Source organism: Crocodylus porosus, unplaced genomic scaffold (assembly GCF_001723895.1).
Source record: "Crocodylus porosus isolate Cpor-Errol unplaced genomic scaffold, CroPor_comp1, whole genome shotgun sequence".
NCBI classification, from domain to species: domain Eukaryota; kingdom Metazoa; phylum Chordata; order Crocodylia; family Crocodylidae; genus Crocodylus; species Crocodylus porosus.
This window is the reverse complement of record NW_017728931.1, coordinates 43,868,669-43,885,576: the sequence shown is the minus strand read 5'-3', so window position 1 is coordinate 43,885,576 and position 16,908 is coordinate 43,868,669. Positions and strand designations below refer to the sequence as shown.

Genomic DNA, 16,908 nt, shown 5'->3' with positions numbered 1-16,908 from the left:
AAGACAGGGGAGCAGCTTTATCTGCTCAAATGGAAAGAAAAAGGTCACGGTTCCTTAAAAGTTTCCTGCCCTTTTGGCTGGAAGAAGGGGGCAAGAAGGGAGGGCATCACCTGAGCAAAGGCCTGGACATAGGGCACATGTAAAGCAATAGCCTTTTGCACATCGCACTCGGGCAAATATACACAGACACACACTCTTGGCTTGATGGAGTCCTCTGTCACTCTCAGTTCAGCAGCTAGTGACCAATTTCCTTTGTTCAAAAGTAATAAAAAATATTATGGTTGAGTGTTGTATGAAAATCTGTAATAAGAATTAAAGGTAAATTAGCTTTAAGGAATAATTCATTAATGATAAATTGCATTATGCTAGGATTGGAATGTTTCATTTTCCTTTTTTTCCATCAAGAAGTCTCACCTGAATCTTTTCTCTGTCCCCGCTGTGTAGTCCCATCTGAAAGGAAAGAGTGATCTGGATGATACCAGTTTGGAGATTAGAACCTGCTTGACCTCAGAAATTATTGCTTCTTTAAAAAAATGTTCCCTCTTCACATGTTGGAGGATTGGAATAAAAATAAAAATAAATACTGGCCATGTCTACATGAGACGCTGACTGTGCAGTTGTTACTGCGCAGCCATTTAGTACTTGTATAAATACATGCTAAATGACTTTGCAGTAACTGGAGTTACTCAAGGAACAGCTGTGTTGTGATGCTGAGGGAGCAGTAGCTCATGATTACTGTACATTAGCATTGCATCGCACTTCCTGCCACATGATACTACCGTGCAGTTGTCACAGGCTACTGCACAGTAAGTGTCACATGTAGATGCGGCCACTATGTAGGACCTTAATCATTGGGAAGTGTATGAATACAGGGATCTGGGAAAGGTATAACTAGGACTGAATCTCAAGAAGATGACGCCCTGGTTCATTCATAGTTTATGGCCCTTTTGTAACAAATGAAGATGTTATGTGGAAGGAAGGCACAGATGTTGGAGAGCATGCATTTCTGGCGACTTCCCAAAGCCGGTGGCGTCAGGATCATAAGCTGCTCCTTTGCTCTTGATGGCCTCTTATCAGCCAGTTGACTGATGGCCTGCACTGAAAAATTCAAACCACGTGCCTTCAGTGGGGCAGCAGCACAAGCAAGCAGGCTAGGTAAGATAGTACATAGAAAACTACCACATTTTCTCACAAACTACACACCTTAGAATATAATGTGCACCTTGGTTTTGAAAGGTGGAATGAAGAAAAAAAGAGTTTTCCAGAGTTTTGGTTACACAGAGCAGGGACAGAACCTAATCTTCATCTGACTCACCTACCCTTCCTGCTTAGCTAAAGCCAAGCTCCTGCTAAAGCCTGGAGTCCATGGGTGGATCTGTGATTAGGAAAAAAGTTAAATACTCTCCGGCACTATGAAATAAGAGGAAATAGAGCAGGAGCAACTAGCAGACAGCAAAACTGTGCTAAGAATGGATATTTTTTTGATGAATCATCAAAACCATTAAAAAGAAGACATGATTGTTAGCACCTGTGGAGTGAAGAACATGAGCTATTAAGTCTATGGACTCCATCAGCTCCCTCAAGAATAATACCACAGCTTCTAGACTGTGGCTCAGGCATCAAAGCAGGGTGCTTCTAACTCAGACAGAAAATTAGCTTAATACATATACCCCAATTTTGGGAGGGCTGATTTTGGGGGCAAATGGGTATATTATTGTGAGAAAATATGGTCTTTTAAATTCATAATGGACTTGGCTTAATAGTAATGTTGAAATCTGTTTTAGGTTTAACTCTAGAAAAGCACTCCATATTCATTTATATGAATGCACAACACATACTGAAATGTCACATAAGCCTTCAAAATGGGTTTGAAGAATGGCTGTAGTAGAATCAAAGCTTTACACTGGTCCTCTGCACACAGGTGTATCTTTCTCTGCATTGGTGGAAAACTGCAGAACTGGGCCTTATTTTTTCTAGTGAATGAATAATCATTAATGAATGAATGAATGAGTTAATTAATTAAAACAAAAGCATTATAATAAGCCTAACCTGCTGGTGGAGGACTAACAGAAGAGGTTTCATCTTCATCTGTGAAAAGAAATATCAATTTTTAAAAACTGTGTAAAGAGAAAGAAACCACTGGAGATCATCTGTTTTAGTACAAGCAAATGAAAACTTAAAACCTGCAAAAGAAGGGGAAAAATCATGATTGTCAAATCACTCATAATGGCAACTTCAAACTGATGAATAAAGCTTTGAGTGATTCAGTAGCTGAAATGGTAAACCTTAATGATCCGAGTAAGTTAAAAAAAAGGATGTGAAGATGTAAACTGTGATCTATTATTAAAACATGGATTTATATGGGAGTTGTTGAAGTGATTCCATTTGTTAGATGTAATCCACAATAAATACAAAAAAGCAACAATGAAATCAAGGTCAACCATATATCTGACCTTCTGAAGAAGATGTTGTGTCACTGCTGTTCGCGTCTGCAAGTAAAACGTGTAGCACATACATTCAACATAAATAAACCATTTCATACATTTAAGACATCACACTTTAAAAAACGCCATTATATTTACATTTTGTAACTTCCATATTAGAATATTAATTCAAAATATAAGGGTCAGGCAACTAATTTTTTTTCCATATAAAAGTAAAACTTTAAAATATGGAAGCATAAGTAGACCACTGGGTTTTAATTTTAATAACAATGAATATTTATTATGGTATTAATAAATCATGTCTAATTTAGTAATTGTACTGTTATTTTGAAATCTTAGCCCATATACACTATCATGATTACAAATTTTTAAAAATCTTGGCAAACTGTGAAAATACCATTAAAACTGTAACATTAAAGGCTAGTGATAATCATGATTCTGAAAAAAACCCGTACTGGCAAGATAAAAAGCATTCTCTACAATAGTCCAGGATCTTATTTAGTTAATCTGTTTGAATCTTACATATTGAATTGAACACACTCAGAGCTTTAACTCTTTGGGGAAAATACTGGGCGCATCTACACATGTGCTTTAATTCACATTAGCCTCTTTTAAGGCGCATAAAGGGGCACTTAAAAAAATCATGCTATTTAGTTAATCTGCATTAAAATAGGCTAATGTACATTAAGCGTCACTTAAAAAACACGCTATTTAGTTAATACACATTACAACAGGGTAATGTGTATTTTCCTAGTACCTCACAGTGGAGGTACTAGATTTAATGTATGCATTAAAGCACATTAATAGACATGTAGACGCACCCAGTGGGTTTGTCTACATGAGACATTTACTGTGCAGTAGACTAATTAGCTGTGCAGTAAATGTCTTGGTGTCTACACATGCATCCCTATTAGGCTGGAGTAAACTAATTTACAGGTACCATCCTGCTGTAGAATAAAAAAAACTCCACAGTTGTGCATGTGTAGATGCTGACCTGGTTGGCTAGGGTATTAGGGTGCTTCAGGGCAAGGGGCTGCCTACCGGCTAGCCCCATGCTGAAGCACCCTTGTGCCCTAGCCATTTCTTCTACAGCACATTGAGCTGCGGGGAGCAGCCCCCTGAACCTCCTACCAGCCAGGGCTGCTCTGATCCAGCTCCATGTTCTGCAGGTGCATGTGTAAACATGCATCCAGAAGCAATAAACTCCAGTGTGATAAGTATCACATGAATATGCATGTGTAGACATGCTCAGTGAGTGTTAATATTTTTTAAATGAATGTTAGTAAAAAAATATAATTTTTACCTGTACGCATGTTGAAAAGCTAGAACAAACTAGATATAATTATAGTTTTTATGGCACACAGACATGTTGACAGTTACATAAAGCTGTTCAATGGAAGTTGTCATTTGCAAGTTACTATAAAACTTCAGGTAAGTTCCTAAAAGGTGTGTCTACATGTCACCATATGGTGACATAGTTATGGTGCCATGCTTCAGAACTTCTAAAAGAAAGCACAGAATGGGTGGTTACTGTGTCATATGCATGGCACTTGGGTAAATTTCATTGCTATGTCACCATATTGGCATGCTGTACCTGGGGAGCACACCACTACAGCAACGTAGCTGGCAATCACATGTAGACACACATGATCACAACATACTGAGTCACTACATTGCCATAGGGTAATGTGTAAATGTACCCAAAGAAAAGGTAAAAGATTATTACCTGAGGTAAATTGGAGGGAGGGAGAGAGGGGCAGGGGGAAAGGAGTGGAAGTGAACTTTTTTAGAGTAAAATAAATATTTAATTTCTGCCCAGGACTCAAGAGCAACAGTTTAATTATTTATTTCCTTGAATAAAATATTTAAAAAACATTGTTGCTTAATGAAAACATTTGTATCATTTTCTTGCAAAGCTCTGCTCATATGAATAATTCCTCCTAATGTGATTAGTCCAAGTGAATCCAGTGATGTCTATTTTCATGAGTAAAGATTTGCTAGATCGAGGCCACTTTAAATATATAAATTATATGTACTATGAAAATAAATGTTTAAAGAAAGTATCAAAAAGGCATGACATTATTCTTTTGTTTTAGTATAAACATTCTAGTTTTCTTTTTCTTTTTCTTTCCTGGGATGAGTTTAATGATCCCTATTAAACTGTATCTGAAACTTCAGGACTAATTAAACCATCTTAAATTTAGATTGTGTCTATTTTTGTAAACTCCTAGTCAAAGCTAGGTAATTTGAAGGCTGATAAATTCAATCAAGCTACACCTTCATAATACTTTACTTATGTAATTGATATTAAGTTATCAAACTTCTCCTTTTAAAAAAATCCTTTGGGAAAGGATGTTGACAATAAAATGTAGACCTTTCATATAGAGTAAAAGGATTTCCCAACAAAAGTGAACACAACACAAAGATCCTGAGAAGGCGATTTGTTATTCAAAATAAAAGTTTCAAAGATATGCTCAGTAGGACACATCCTGATGTACTCTGAGCACCTGCAACGTCTGTTAACATCAGTAGGGATTGCAGATTCTGGTTTCTAATGGAGACATGATAATAACGAGGTCATGAAAAACCTATTAAAAATTGAATATTGTGCTGATTGATCAGTGATTGGAAGGGATAATTGATTCCAATGCAAGTATGATACCACGTTATATAAGAATTCAAAAGCATATTTCTTCCCCCTCCCCCACCCTTTTTGGTTTTGCAATAATGCCATTGTAGTTGATGAAGGCTGTGAAGAGGAAAAGAATACACTTCTGGCCTGAAAAATATTAATTTATCTCAGTCAGCACAATATGTTGGATGTAGTACATGTTATCTGATGAAAGATAATAATCATGACATAAAAGGAATGATCTGGCTTATTGCCAATCTATTGAAAGACTTGACAAACTAGAAGAACAAAAAAAGAGTTATTTGGTTTGCAAACTGATGATTGTGATGGCAACCTATTTCTTTCCAAACAAAATGTTAACGCAAACCACACCGTACATATCAAGGCTAGTAAAATGTGATGACAAGGGAAACTATTCTAAAACAGGAAATGTCAGTGGGGCTATTTTGACTGATGAAATTAAAAAACTATCAGTCCATCACCCCTTAAATTTCTAATTTGCAGGATAGGATGGACTAATTATTAAATAAACAGGATGCATGGTTTTATAACAACAATTTATTCATTTTCCATGTGAAAGTGATGGGCTAGTCTATGTTAGAAATACCATCTATTTAAAAATGACAAAGACCCAAAAAAATCAGACCTGGTGGTAGGATTACGATCATTATTTCACTCTCCTTTTCCTCTGTAAGTAAAATTTTAATTGAATATATTTAACAATTTACTGCAGAAGAACTAAATAAGCTGAAACTATCTGGTGCAAATAAGTTGACTCCCTTTATATATTTGACATATTTCTCTTTAGACTTATACTATATTGACTGGCAGAGTACATAATTCAGCACAGGTTTCCTCTCTTTGGTCTATGTTTATCACACATATTTATACTGACTTAACTGAAATATACCATGTATGAATTTACGGCCTTGTGTTGACATGGCATTCACTGAAGATCAAAGTCTTAAATCTTTAATAGTACAAGTTCTGTGGTGGGGAAAAAAACACAATACATTTTGCAAAGGTGTTCATAGAAAACTTCCTCATTTATAATTTGATTTTATTATTTAGGGTCTGAATGCTGACATTGTCAGTGTGTAAAAACCAGCAACAGAGTACTGACTTATTTATGTATTGCTGAGATTAAAGCCTTGGATCCATTTTCTTTCTGTAGGATATATTGCTTTGAAATGGACAATACAATAATAGAGTTGTAATTCTACACTTAGCCACAACTTTAACAATTTTACAATTCTCCAGGAGCACCAAAATTAATCAAAATAAGTATTATATTTATTGTAAATAAAAATGTACCATAGGGCACTTGAAAATACCTGGATCTAGAATAAAATCCTAGCCATAATGAAGTAAGCAGGAGTTTAGCCATTACTTCAACACATCCAAGATTTCTTTCTCACATCAGTATGGTGGTAACTTAGAGGAGCTCATATAAAAACAGCAAAGTGGATAAAGATAAAAGTATCTGACTTTTGCTGTAAGTGAACATGCTGAACTATTCTAATTTAGTTTGGTAAATGGACTTCTAGCATTGCTCTTTAGTGTGCATAGAAATGAGGGAAAGGGGCATTTTATTGTATTATATTCTAATTGTATTACTCTTTTCCCATAAATTTTGCCCTTCATTGTAAGATGCCCTAAGCTTTTCTTTGAGAATGGTGGCATATCAATCCAAAAAGTAAATATGCTAATGACTTAATTTACAAAAAGTAATAAGGCAAAAATATTTCCATATATTACCATGTGATATAGTTCTCCATAAAATTTTGTTAGCTTAGAAGAAATGTTGCTAAAGTAATTAATATAGTTCTTGTGAAAAACATCACACAGCATCAGAACTAGAACAACTGTAAACACCACAGAATAGAAAAGAACCTGGAATTTACCTAAATATTACCTTTAGTATTGATACATGAAAATTTACTTTCAGTGGTCCAATTACATCCTTAACCTTGATTCATAATCCTTATGAACTTTATCAGTGATACATATTAAGTATGTGATGTAGGTATTTAAAAGATGCATAGGTAGGTCTTGGGGGTGAGTGTTAAGGTTATTAGAAGTTTTAAAATAATGTCAACACTCATTAATTTGAATATATGAATGATCAAATATTCATGGAAATTCCCTGAATACTTCATGCCCAGTCTTGTAAGAAAATATTGTACCTTAAGTCACAGATCTATTTGTGGGGTGGCCTGTATATGCACTCCTTCTTGAAGAGGCAAGGGAGCACAGAATCTGCTTTAGGGGAAGTAATTTGTTACAGCTACTTACTAGATGTAGCATGTTCTCCTCCTGGTGCCAACTCATTTTTGCTGGTCATCAAGTTGTGGGAGTGGTAGAGTCATTTACACTCTACTTCCTCTCTGCCTCCTACTCCTCTCGCACTTGCTTATGTAGTAACAGATCAATGGCTGTGTGGATCCTTCTCTCTCTACTATGTCAGAAGCCATGATACAAAGAGGTTGCATGTGTACACATGGTGGTGCATAATTTTATCTTTTCCACTTTACATCCCCTTTACGCTAATTAAGACCTTTCACAAGTTGACCCATATCTTTCAAACTGAGATCAGTATATTGCTGAAGTTACAATAATTATTTCAGCAAACAATGCTGAATTAAAGTTGGAATTTCCTTCTTTTTCAGTAGAAGACATACTATTCAAGGAACCCTGATGAGACTAGAGGAGAAAATCTGTCATATGCATTTCTTTTATTGAAGGTGCCAGAATTCTCATTGTTCCTAAGGTACAGGATGGAGGGCTAAGTGGATCTTCTGTTGTGTAGCTTCCCTGATTAGCAGGAGATGAAGTCAAGCGCTGTGGAGCTAAAGACCTCTACACCTCAGGAGATGTGTCTCTGGAAAAAGTGCCCTAACCTACTCTGCTTCTGTGGTACATTATTCTCTATGGGGAACCACCTCCTTGCCTAATAATCAGTCCTTACCTATATCTGTCTATTAAAAAGTCTCTTACAAATTTTTAAAAACCCAGGAGTTTTCCTGTGTGAAACTCTGTACATGAACCCTTGACTTCTAATCTTCTAGGACAGGCAGATTAATTAATAGGGATTATGTTTATAATTAAGGTGTTCTCATACTTGCACATCTACCATTTCCCCACCCCTGCACTACTCCATATATGAGATTTTGTTTGGTTCTCTCTCTCCTGTTTAGGGCATTACAGCATGATCATTTGTGTATGATAATGTTTTCTCAAAACATTATGCAAAACCCTAAATTCAATTTTCTTAAAATCATTCAGATTCCTAACAAGTAAAAGGATTCACATCATACTTCCCCTTCATACAGTTTCCAAGTAGAGTAATTCTGTTTCTTTTCAGCTTATTTTCATATCCAATAAAATAATTCAGTGTTGTACTTTAACGGAAGGCAATCTTAAATCTATTATGAAAGCAACTACACTGCTTCATAATAGAGCCAAAAAGTAAATGGAATAGATATACAGTATAAATAAATTACATGAGACTTTTGTTGAGTGTGGGAACAGTAAGAATTCTGGTTTGTGGAGGAAATTTGGTATGATAAGTCAGTGCCCTGGATTTCAGCAGCTATATGATAAACAAGTAAAGAATAGGTTGGGGAATTTGAGAGAACTGAAGGTGCCAGGTACATACAGCAAGTTACACAGTCACGAGTAACTAGGTGCAATGGTAAATCTTGTCCAGTCTGTGCTATGGAACAAACACTTCTTGACCCTCACATGATTTAAGAATAGACATAGGCACACTTAATGTTGTATTTAAAGATGTCATCTCTCAGTCATAGGAAAGTGAAATGAAGTACACAGGAATGTGCATTCTTACATAGTATAAAGTAACAGCAAAACTAAGAGCTGAACTTTTATCTCATTTGTATCACCAAAAATCTAGAGTAACTCCAAAGAAGTTGGTTATGTCATTCTAGACTGATGTAACTGAGAGCCCAATTCAATTTCAAAGCTGGGTGCATTAAGTTACAGTTCCAAAATAGGTGGTTTGGTTTTGAACATGCTGCGCATTCGTCAGCCCCCACTGATGTTTATGCCAGCTGTTGGGTACTCAGCACTTTGGCAATCTTAACCACTGTACGTAAGTGAAACAGCTGAAGTTTTATTAGCAGGATGAATGGTTGAGTGAAACCTAAAGAAAATACAGAGATGAAACATGCAGATATTTTAGTAGATGGCTGGATGGAACCTAGAGAAAGGATATTGATGAAACATGCAAAAGCTTTAGCAAGCATCTGAATGGCTGGATGGTACCTAAAGAAAGGGATAAGTAAGCTAAGTTTAGATTTGAATGATTATTTCAGCAGTTGAGAAGACAATGGAGACAATATTTAATGCACAAGATGATGCTGCATTAAAAGAAGAAAAGAAAAGAGGAATGGACAGTGGTTCAGTTTAAGATGACATGGTAGTAAATCAAGTGGGACCTTCTGCTGATTCACTTCCTGTTCTGTAAATAAAATGAATACTCAACAGCCAGAGCTCAGTTTTCAATTTTCCCTTAGCATAAATCAGGTATCCATGGAAGCAGAAGTGCTGTACAAAAGTAGAAAATTATTCTTTTCATTTAATGATTTCCAAGGAAATACCTAGAAGAAGAACAAAGATTTTTCCACATGGCGACCCATTTTATTATCCACTGTTCCTACAAGGAGCATAATACAGACAGCTATTTAACATTGGACAGGCAAAAATTACCAGTAATTAGTAAAATTACCAGTACTAGTAAAAGGACAGTTGCACAGATACACAGATTGTTATACTTCATCTTCCTAACATCTACCTCAATGCCTCAGAAATTATTTGGAACTTGTGAAGAAAATGGGTTAGATTTTCTTGATTAGTTACAGGATTCATATACAATGTGACCTCTCAAGACCTCCCATGTGCCAATGGTGACTGATTGTTATAAACACAGTGGCAACTTCCCACACATGAGTACTGTGGAATTCAGAAATTACAGATAGCCCAGTAAAGGATATCACTCAAAAATCCTTGTTTGTCATATTTTAGACTTTTTTTGCTTAATCTATAAAGCCCCCAGTCTAGCTAGGCACGAAATCCTTCTCCTTTCCACATAATTCAGAGAAGGACGTTCTGGATGCATTTTTATAAATGAGTTATGCAAAAGCCTGTTGTTTTCTGGATTTCTTTGAATTTATTTTTGGCAAAGTACCCTTTAAAACCTATATGTTGGGGCAGTCCTTTAAAGATCTAGGTGCGCGGGGAGGCTAGAATCAGAGAACCTCTTCCTGATCCTGTTACTCATGTGCCTGAACCTGCAAAGGGAAGGTTGAAAGTTCCTGGTGCCACACTTCCCACAGCATCCCTTAAACCAGCAGCTCTGCAATCCTGGGCTCACTTCATGCTGGCAAACTTAAAGAGTGCTGAGGGAAGTATGGAATCAGGAACCAGTTCCCTGACACCATGGGGTGTGTGTAGATGAAATGGGGGTCCAAAATTGAAGTGGTGAATACTTCATGCCCAATTTTTAAAAACACTGCTTTAATTTAGGGCCCTTAAATTACCCTGCTGACTTACCTGCCTCTCCAGAAGCAGGGTGGGAAGAGCAAGCTGCCGGTGAGTGGAGCAGTCCCTGGGCTGTGGGGGGGGGGGGCCTGGTGCTTCCCTCCATGGCAGTGGTGGCCCCGCCACCCCAGGTGGCACCTGCCCACAGGTACCCAGCTTGGGTGGTCCCAGGGGCCACCACAGCTGCAGAGGGAAGCACCAAGCCCCCACGCAGCTCAGACAGGCAGGCTCCAGGGACAAAAACCCAAAAAGATCAGGCTCCCCGCTCTTCTTGGATGGAACCTGCCTTCCCAGGCTGCTGCCAGGCGGCCTGCAGGGCTTCCTGCAGAGCTGGAGCCCGATGCTTCACTTGTGGCTGGTAGGGCATCAAACTAAAACTCCTGCTTCTACCCTAATCTGGCCCTCTTCAGCAGCCAGGGGGACCTCCATGCTCCCTTGGGGTGCATGCTGTGGGGCTGGATGAGAGCCCGGGGCTGGTTCCTATGTGTATGGGACCAAGAGAAATCTGCCAGTTGCTGCAGTAGTTGTCCTCCTTGCCCCATATATATGGGGAGGGGTGCTGATGTGCAAGGGGTCAGGAGATAGCTGCCACTGCAGAGCTCTACCAGCTCCAGACACTTGAGGACAAGCCCCATGCCCGTGGGACTTATCCATGCAGCCTATGGCCAGCTGAGAGCAATCCTGCTTCTGAGGCAGCTCCTAGCCAGCCCTGGGCTGGGTGGGGATTTCCCCAATCAGCCCAAGGCTGGCTGGGAATTGTTCCCCTTCTGGGGCAGCTCCCATCCAGGTCTGGGCTGGGTGGGGAAATCCTCAAAGAGGCTGGAGCTGGCTAGGAATTGACCCTCCCTGAGGAAGTGAGGAGCTTCCAAGTCCCAACACTGCTCAGCTTCCAGCTCCTGTGGGGAGCCAGGAGCCAAGCAGCGCTGGGATGGGGGCAGGAGAGGGGACATGGAGAGCTACACTGTCTGGGTGCTGCACAGCTTCCAGCTTCTGGGGGGAGCCAGGAGCTGTGTAGAAGCAGGACTGGGGAAATTCCCCATCTCCTGTGGCCCCCTAGTTGGGGCAGACTGGGAGCAAATTTGATCCTGGTCAGCATCTACACATGCACTACTGTGCAGTATGTACTGCACTGTTCGTTTACTACCTGTATTTAAAGGTAGTAGCTAACTGCACAGTAGACTAATTCACTGCACAGCAAATGGCTCACACATGTAGTTGCTGATGCCTTACAGTGCAGTAATTAGTCTACTGTGCAGTAAAGTGTCTCATATAAGGCACACCCAGTGAGAAGCCAGATGTTGGGAATCCACCCCCAGTGCCTAGTTTCCACAGCACTAGCAGACGTGAATGGATCTGGGACTTTTATTCCAGATCCCAAAAAGTGTGCTTGCCATGTTAGATCTTAAATGTCTGGTATGTCACAATAAGCAGGTTTTTGGGATCTGAGAAAAAAATCCCCAGATCCCATTGAATATTTATATGAACATCTGCCAGGAGCCTTAAAAGAAATGTACACAACGACTGCTTTGTTTCAATTACTTGTGTATTGCTATATTAAGGAAACATCTAGATAATGACAGAAGGCAATCTTTTATTTAACACTACAAAATCTTGATAATTCCCTATTCAATTTTCATTGGAACTTTTATTTAAATGGTTGTTGCCAGATTAAGCAAGATTAGAAATGTATATACTCCTATTTTTAGTTGTTCATTGAAATCCTAAACAATATTTTAAATATAAAATTATCCATAGCACTAGACGTAAATAGGTCAGTATCTGGAAAGACAGCTACCCTGCAGCAAACTCCTTTGCTCTTTACTAGCATGAAGCTTTAAAAATACATTTTAAAAATGTGTAAAAAAATAAGCAGTAGCATTTGTAAGGACACTTACCATGGTTTTCTTTTAGTTGAGGAAAATGTTCACTTGTATGCAGAGGGAAAGGTACAATACACATTCAATGCATGAGCAAAATGCTTTTCTGATATCAAAATTCAGGCAGGGGAAACTAACTTCCAGGATGTAAGGCAAAAGCCTTCACCTTGGTTTCTATATGTCTGAAGTGCACAATGCCCCAGAAAAGCATACAAGTTGCTAAGAATGACAAATTTGAGCCCCTTGCACAATATTTTTGCAAACAATAGGTAGTAAAATGCCATGCACTGAAGCTGTGTCCAGCATTTATATTCTGCAAATGATACTTGGACCATTCATTCTTAATATCTGCATTCTTATTTTGTTGACGTTAATGGACATGCTGTGCTGCACACACTTCCCAAATTACCCTGTATGCAAGTCTGAGATACCATGTAATATCTTTGTATAAAGGTAATCCATAATTTCCCAACTAAAAGAAACAAAAAAATCAGAATGTATTTTCAAGTTCTTTTCTGATGGGGCAATAAAAAAAAAAAACAACTTTCAAATAATAAATCAATTTAAGGTCAACTGCAAGCAGATCTTAGTCTGATTTAGGCATTTATCAGGATAAAAATTCCCCAAACTTACACTTGAATGAATCAATAAATTAGATTGTCCATTTCAAAGTGTATTTCAAAGTGAATATAAAATAAAATATATTATATATTATGTTTGATTTTTCTTTCTCATTGAGAGGAATAAAATTTGACCCAATTATCCTAAATATGTCTTCCTGAATGAAGGAATTGACATCTGAGGACCCCATTCCAATCTCAGCTGTGTAGCAAAATACTTACGCATCTTGAAAATGTGGTCTAAGTGAGCGCGCGCGCGCGTGTGTGTGTGTGTGTGTGTGTGTATGCACATGCATGCACAGCAGTTGATTTTTCAAGAACTTTTTTAGAACTACAGGTAGCATTCCGGTTGTTTGTTGGGCCCTAAGTAAGGGCAAATTAAAAATTGTGATGATTTACATACTGAAGAATATATGAAAGTTGGTGGAATTTGTTGACCGTTGGTCTACTGCAAAAATAGTGTGTGATACTAAGTTTCTGAGGTAAACCAGAAGCAGCCTGGGATGAAAAAATGGGATCTACCTCATTAAAGAACTACTGATCTGAGTTTCAATCAACACTTTCAGTGTCCTATCCATTCCTACTTGCTGCTCAAACCAATTGTCAGAAAACTGATCCATGAAGAGGGACCTTTTTATCTAACTATTGTTACTAAGAAATACTGCTTATCAAAGGTTAGGGAGTTTCTTACTTGTTTACAGAACTTTTGAAGGAAACTCATAAACAGCATCATTTCCTTGTGCTGAACAAGTCATGCAGAAACAAATAATCCAGGAAACTCCAAACCGTACTAATAAAATATGCTGCAACCAAATGCTAAATCAAAAGGTTCAAACAACCTAGCATCAGCACAGCATTTGATGTTTTCTCTGCTTTTAGCTTTTGAGGTATGCTTGAAGACTCACCTTTAGCCTGTCCAGTTTCACCCTCTTTTGGTGCTTTTTTTTCTGTGTAGGAAGTACAAGCACATTTCTGAGAGAATCTTAAACTAAACAGAAACATTTACATACAAAACATACAACAAATTACATTAACATTTTAGATCAGGACTGTGCAAACATGGTTACTTCTTGGAGCATTAATGATTGTAGAACAGTGGGGCCAAATTCATCTGGTACCATGGGCTTGATGAGTGGTGCAGGGTGGTCAATAGGCCTGAAACAGCATCCAGGGCTGGTTCACAGAGCTGGAGCATTCCCACGGGTCTGGAAATTTGGTGGTGCAATGAGTGGTGGCAGCAGCAATTAACATTGCCACTACCCCCCTGCTGTACCTTGCTCATACCTGTTGTAGATCTACAATTTTTCACAACAATGTTACATATCAAAACACAAGTGTAATATTGTATTTGATGTTACTGGATGATGCACCATTTAAAAGGATTTTCACTGTTCTGTTTTATGGAGACACGATGTCACCTTCTTTGAAAGCAGTAAGTCCTAGACCTTTGCTCTCTTTGGAACTGATACACAAACCTTTGAAGCCAATTTTAAGATTTCACCTATAGAGCGGCCATTTAGCTGTATTTGGAATAAAATGTGCCTAAATAAAATGGTGCATGCACGTTAGTAATAAGATACGTGCATTAGGCCATGTCTACACAAGACACTGACTGTGCAGTTGTCACTACACAGTCATTTAGTACTTGCTAGGGCTGTGTGAAGCTTCAGTCGCTGATTCAATCTGAAGGAGATTTGGCCTGATTTGGTGGCCAAATCTCCAAATCCGAATTGAATCAGGAGACCCATTGACTTCTCTGAATCAAATTGGAAGACTGTGATTCGATTCAGGGAGATTTGGAGAGATTCAACGATTCGGCCATAGATACAGCTTTATATGTTTTTTCTATGTACCTCGAGGTACATTCATGGCTTGTGAATGCTGAGATGGTGGGGCAGATGGAACGTCCCACGGAAGCATGGGAGGATCCCCCATGCACTTGGCAGCGGACCCGGAAGTGGACCAGAAGTACATCCCATCCACTTCTGTGTCCACTATGAAGCGTGTGGGCCCCCCCCACTTCCAGCTTGGTGACCAGTGCCTCTTGGGTATGGGGGGGGGGCACCTGGGGTCCCTTCACAGCCAATCACTGAGCCAAAGGGGTGGGGGGAGGTCCCCCACATGCTCGGCAGCAGACCTAGAAATGGACTGGAAATTCATAAGCTCCACCTGGAACCTCAAGGTATGTAGAAAAAACATATAAAGTTGTGTCTATGGCCAAATTGCTGAATCCGAATCCGAATTGAATCTTCAGATTCAGCCAAATCGAATTGGGACAGCAATCTGAATCAGCAAATCCCCTGAATTGTGCTGAATCCAAATCGAATACTGACTGCTTTGCACATCCCTAGTATTTGCATATACAAGTACTAAATGACAGCAGAGTAACTGAAGTTACTGTGCTTACTGTTCAGTAACATTGCCAATGGCTTTTAGGTGACGCTGACTGTGCAGTAGCTTATTACTACTGCACAGTAGCATCATGTCATACTTCGTGCCATGCAATGCTACTGCACAATAGTAACAATCTACTGCGCAGTCAGCATTTTGTGTAGCTGCAGCCTCAGTCTCACATTAGGCACAATGGAGAAACAAATCAAAGTAAAAACAAAGAACAACAAGAAATACATTTTATGGGAATAGGCAGAGCAAAATGGCAAAATTCAATATTTGGAATTGTTCACACCAAAATTCCTGCTCAGTCAAATGCAGTAACAGTCATACATGAAATTAAAGTGCTTCTCCAAATACATGCAGGATTAAATTACCATAAGGGGAAAAAAATTACTGGACACTGTGGGTGGGTCCCCACGTGCAAAGTCATGTGGTTGTAGAGGCACAAATAGTAGTGGCACAAATTTGTGCTGCTGCTTTGTGTCCCATCACATGCCCCTGCACACATGCTTCAGCGCACAGCAAATTGTCCTGGGTAGGAGTAGGGGAGGCTGGGGCCAGCAGTCTTCCCTGGTGGCCTGGTGGCATGCTGAAGCAGCAGGGGCAGCATGGAGGCCTGGTCAGAAGCCAGAGCATTGCTGGTCCATAGTCCATCTGTGCTGATGCACACTTGTTTTACTTGCATTGTGTCATTTTTTGTTCCAGTGCTTTTTTTTTGCTACTGGGATTTCCCAATAGCAAATTTTGCAGCACAGTACATGTTTTCATGTTCCCCACATGTGGCACCACAAACCGTACACCCCTGCATGTGAAGACCCACCCCGTAAATCTGGAAATTAGTAGCAAAAAATAAAAATGTTATTAGTAGCTTCAGTCTTGGGTATCTCTTCTTGGAAAGGTCTGGTTTTTTAATTTAAACAAAAATAAGTTCTGCATAAAAAGTAAAAGTAGGTGCCATTTGTCATACTACATAAACAAATGAGGCTTTCAAATGGGAACTAAAATAACTATGGTTATTTTGCTCAGTAAAAAGGATGACTGATAACCTGTCATTTCTGTCCTGCTGCTTGAATTTTTGCTTTGGTAGTTTCTTGCATTCTAGAAACTAGAATTGATCTAATGGGTAAATTAAACAAATGCATGGAAAATATATTGATATTTAGATCATTGTATATGTTGTTCAGGCAGGCATGCAAATGAAAAGAGTAAGTGCCTGGGCCCTTTGCCCAGCAAGTTTTCACAAAAGAAAATAGGGCAGCAATGTTCGTAGATATAAATCAATGTTCATAAATTTACTTGATGCTTTATTCAATAACAGCTCAAAATCTCCATCCTCACCCACATTATGAAGCATCTTCAATGGGAAATGAATGGGATTACTT

General features: G+C 38.8%; 1 protein-coding gene across 5 annotated transcripts in view; it reads right to left on the bottom strand.

The window, feature by feature from the left end:
* MYBPC1 (myosin binding protein C, slow type) overlaps positions 1-16,908 on the bottom strand; it is a 112,055-nt gene that overhangs the window by 69,637 nt on the left and 25,510 nt on the right. For 3 of the 5 annotated variants that reach the window (XM_019544730.1, XM_019544733.1, XM_019544729.1), the window contains exons 3-5: positions 14,038-14,079; positions 2,050-2,088; positions 415-450 (exon numbers count right to left, since the gene is read on the bottom strand). In XM_019544730.1, coding sequence (XP_019400275.1) covers positions 415-450; positions 2,050-2,088; positions 14,038-14,079 — 117 coding nt within the window. Of the gene's footprint in view, positions 1-414; positions 451-2,049; positions 2,089-2,453; positions 2,533-14,037; positions 14,080-16,908 lie in introns of those variants that run through there. The other 2 variants (XM_019544731.1, XM_019544732.1) reach the window with 2 other exon arrangements.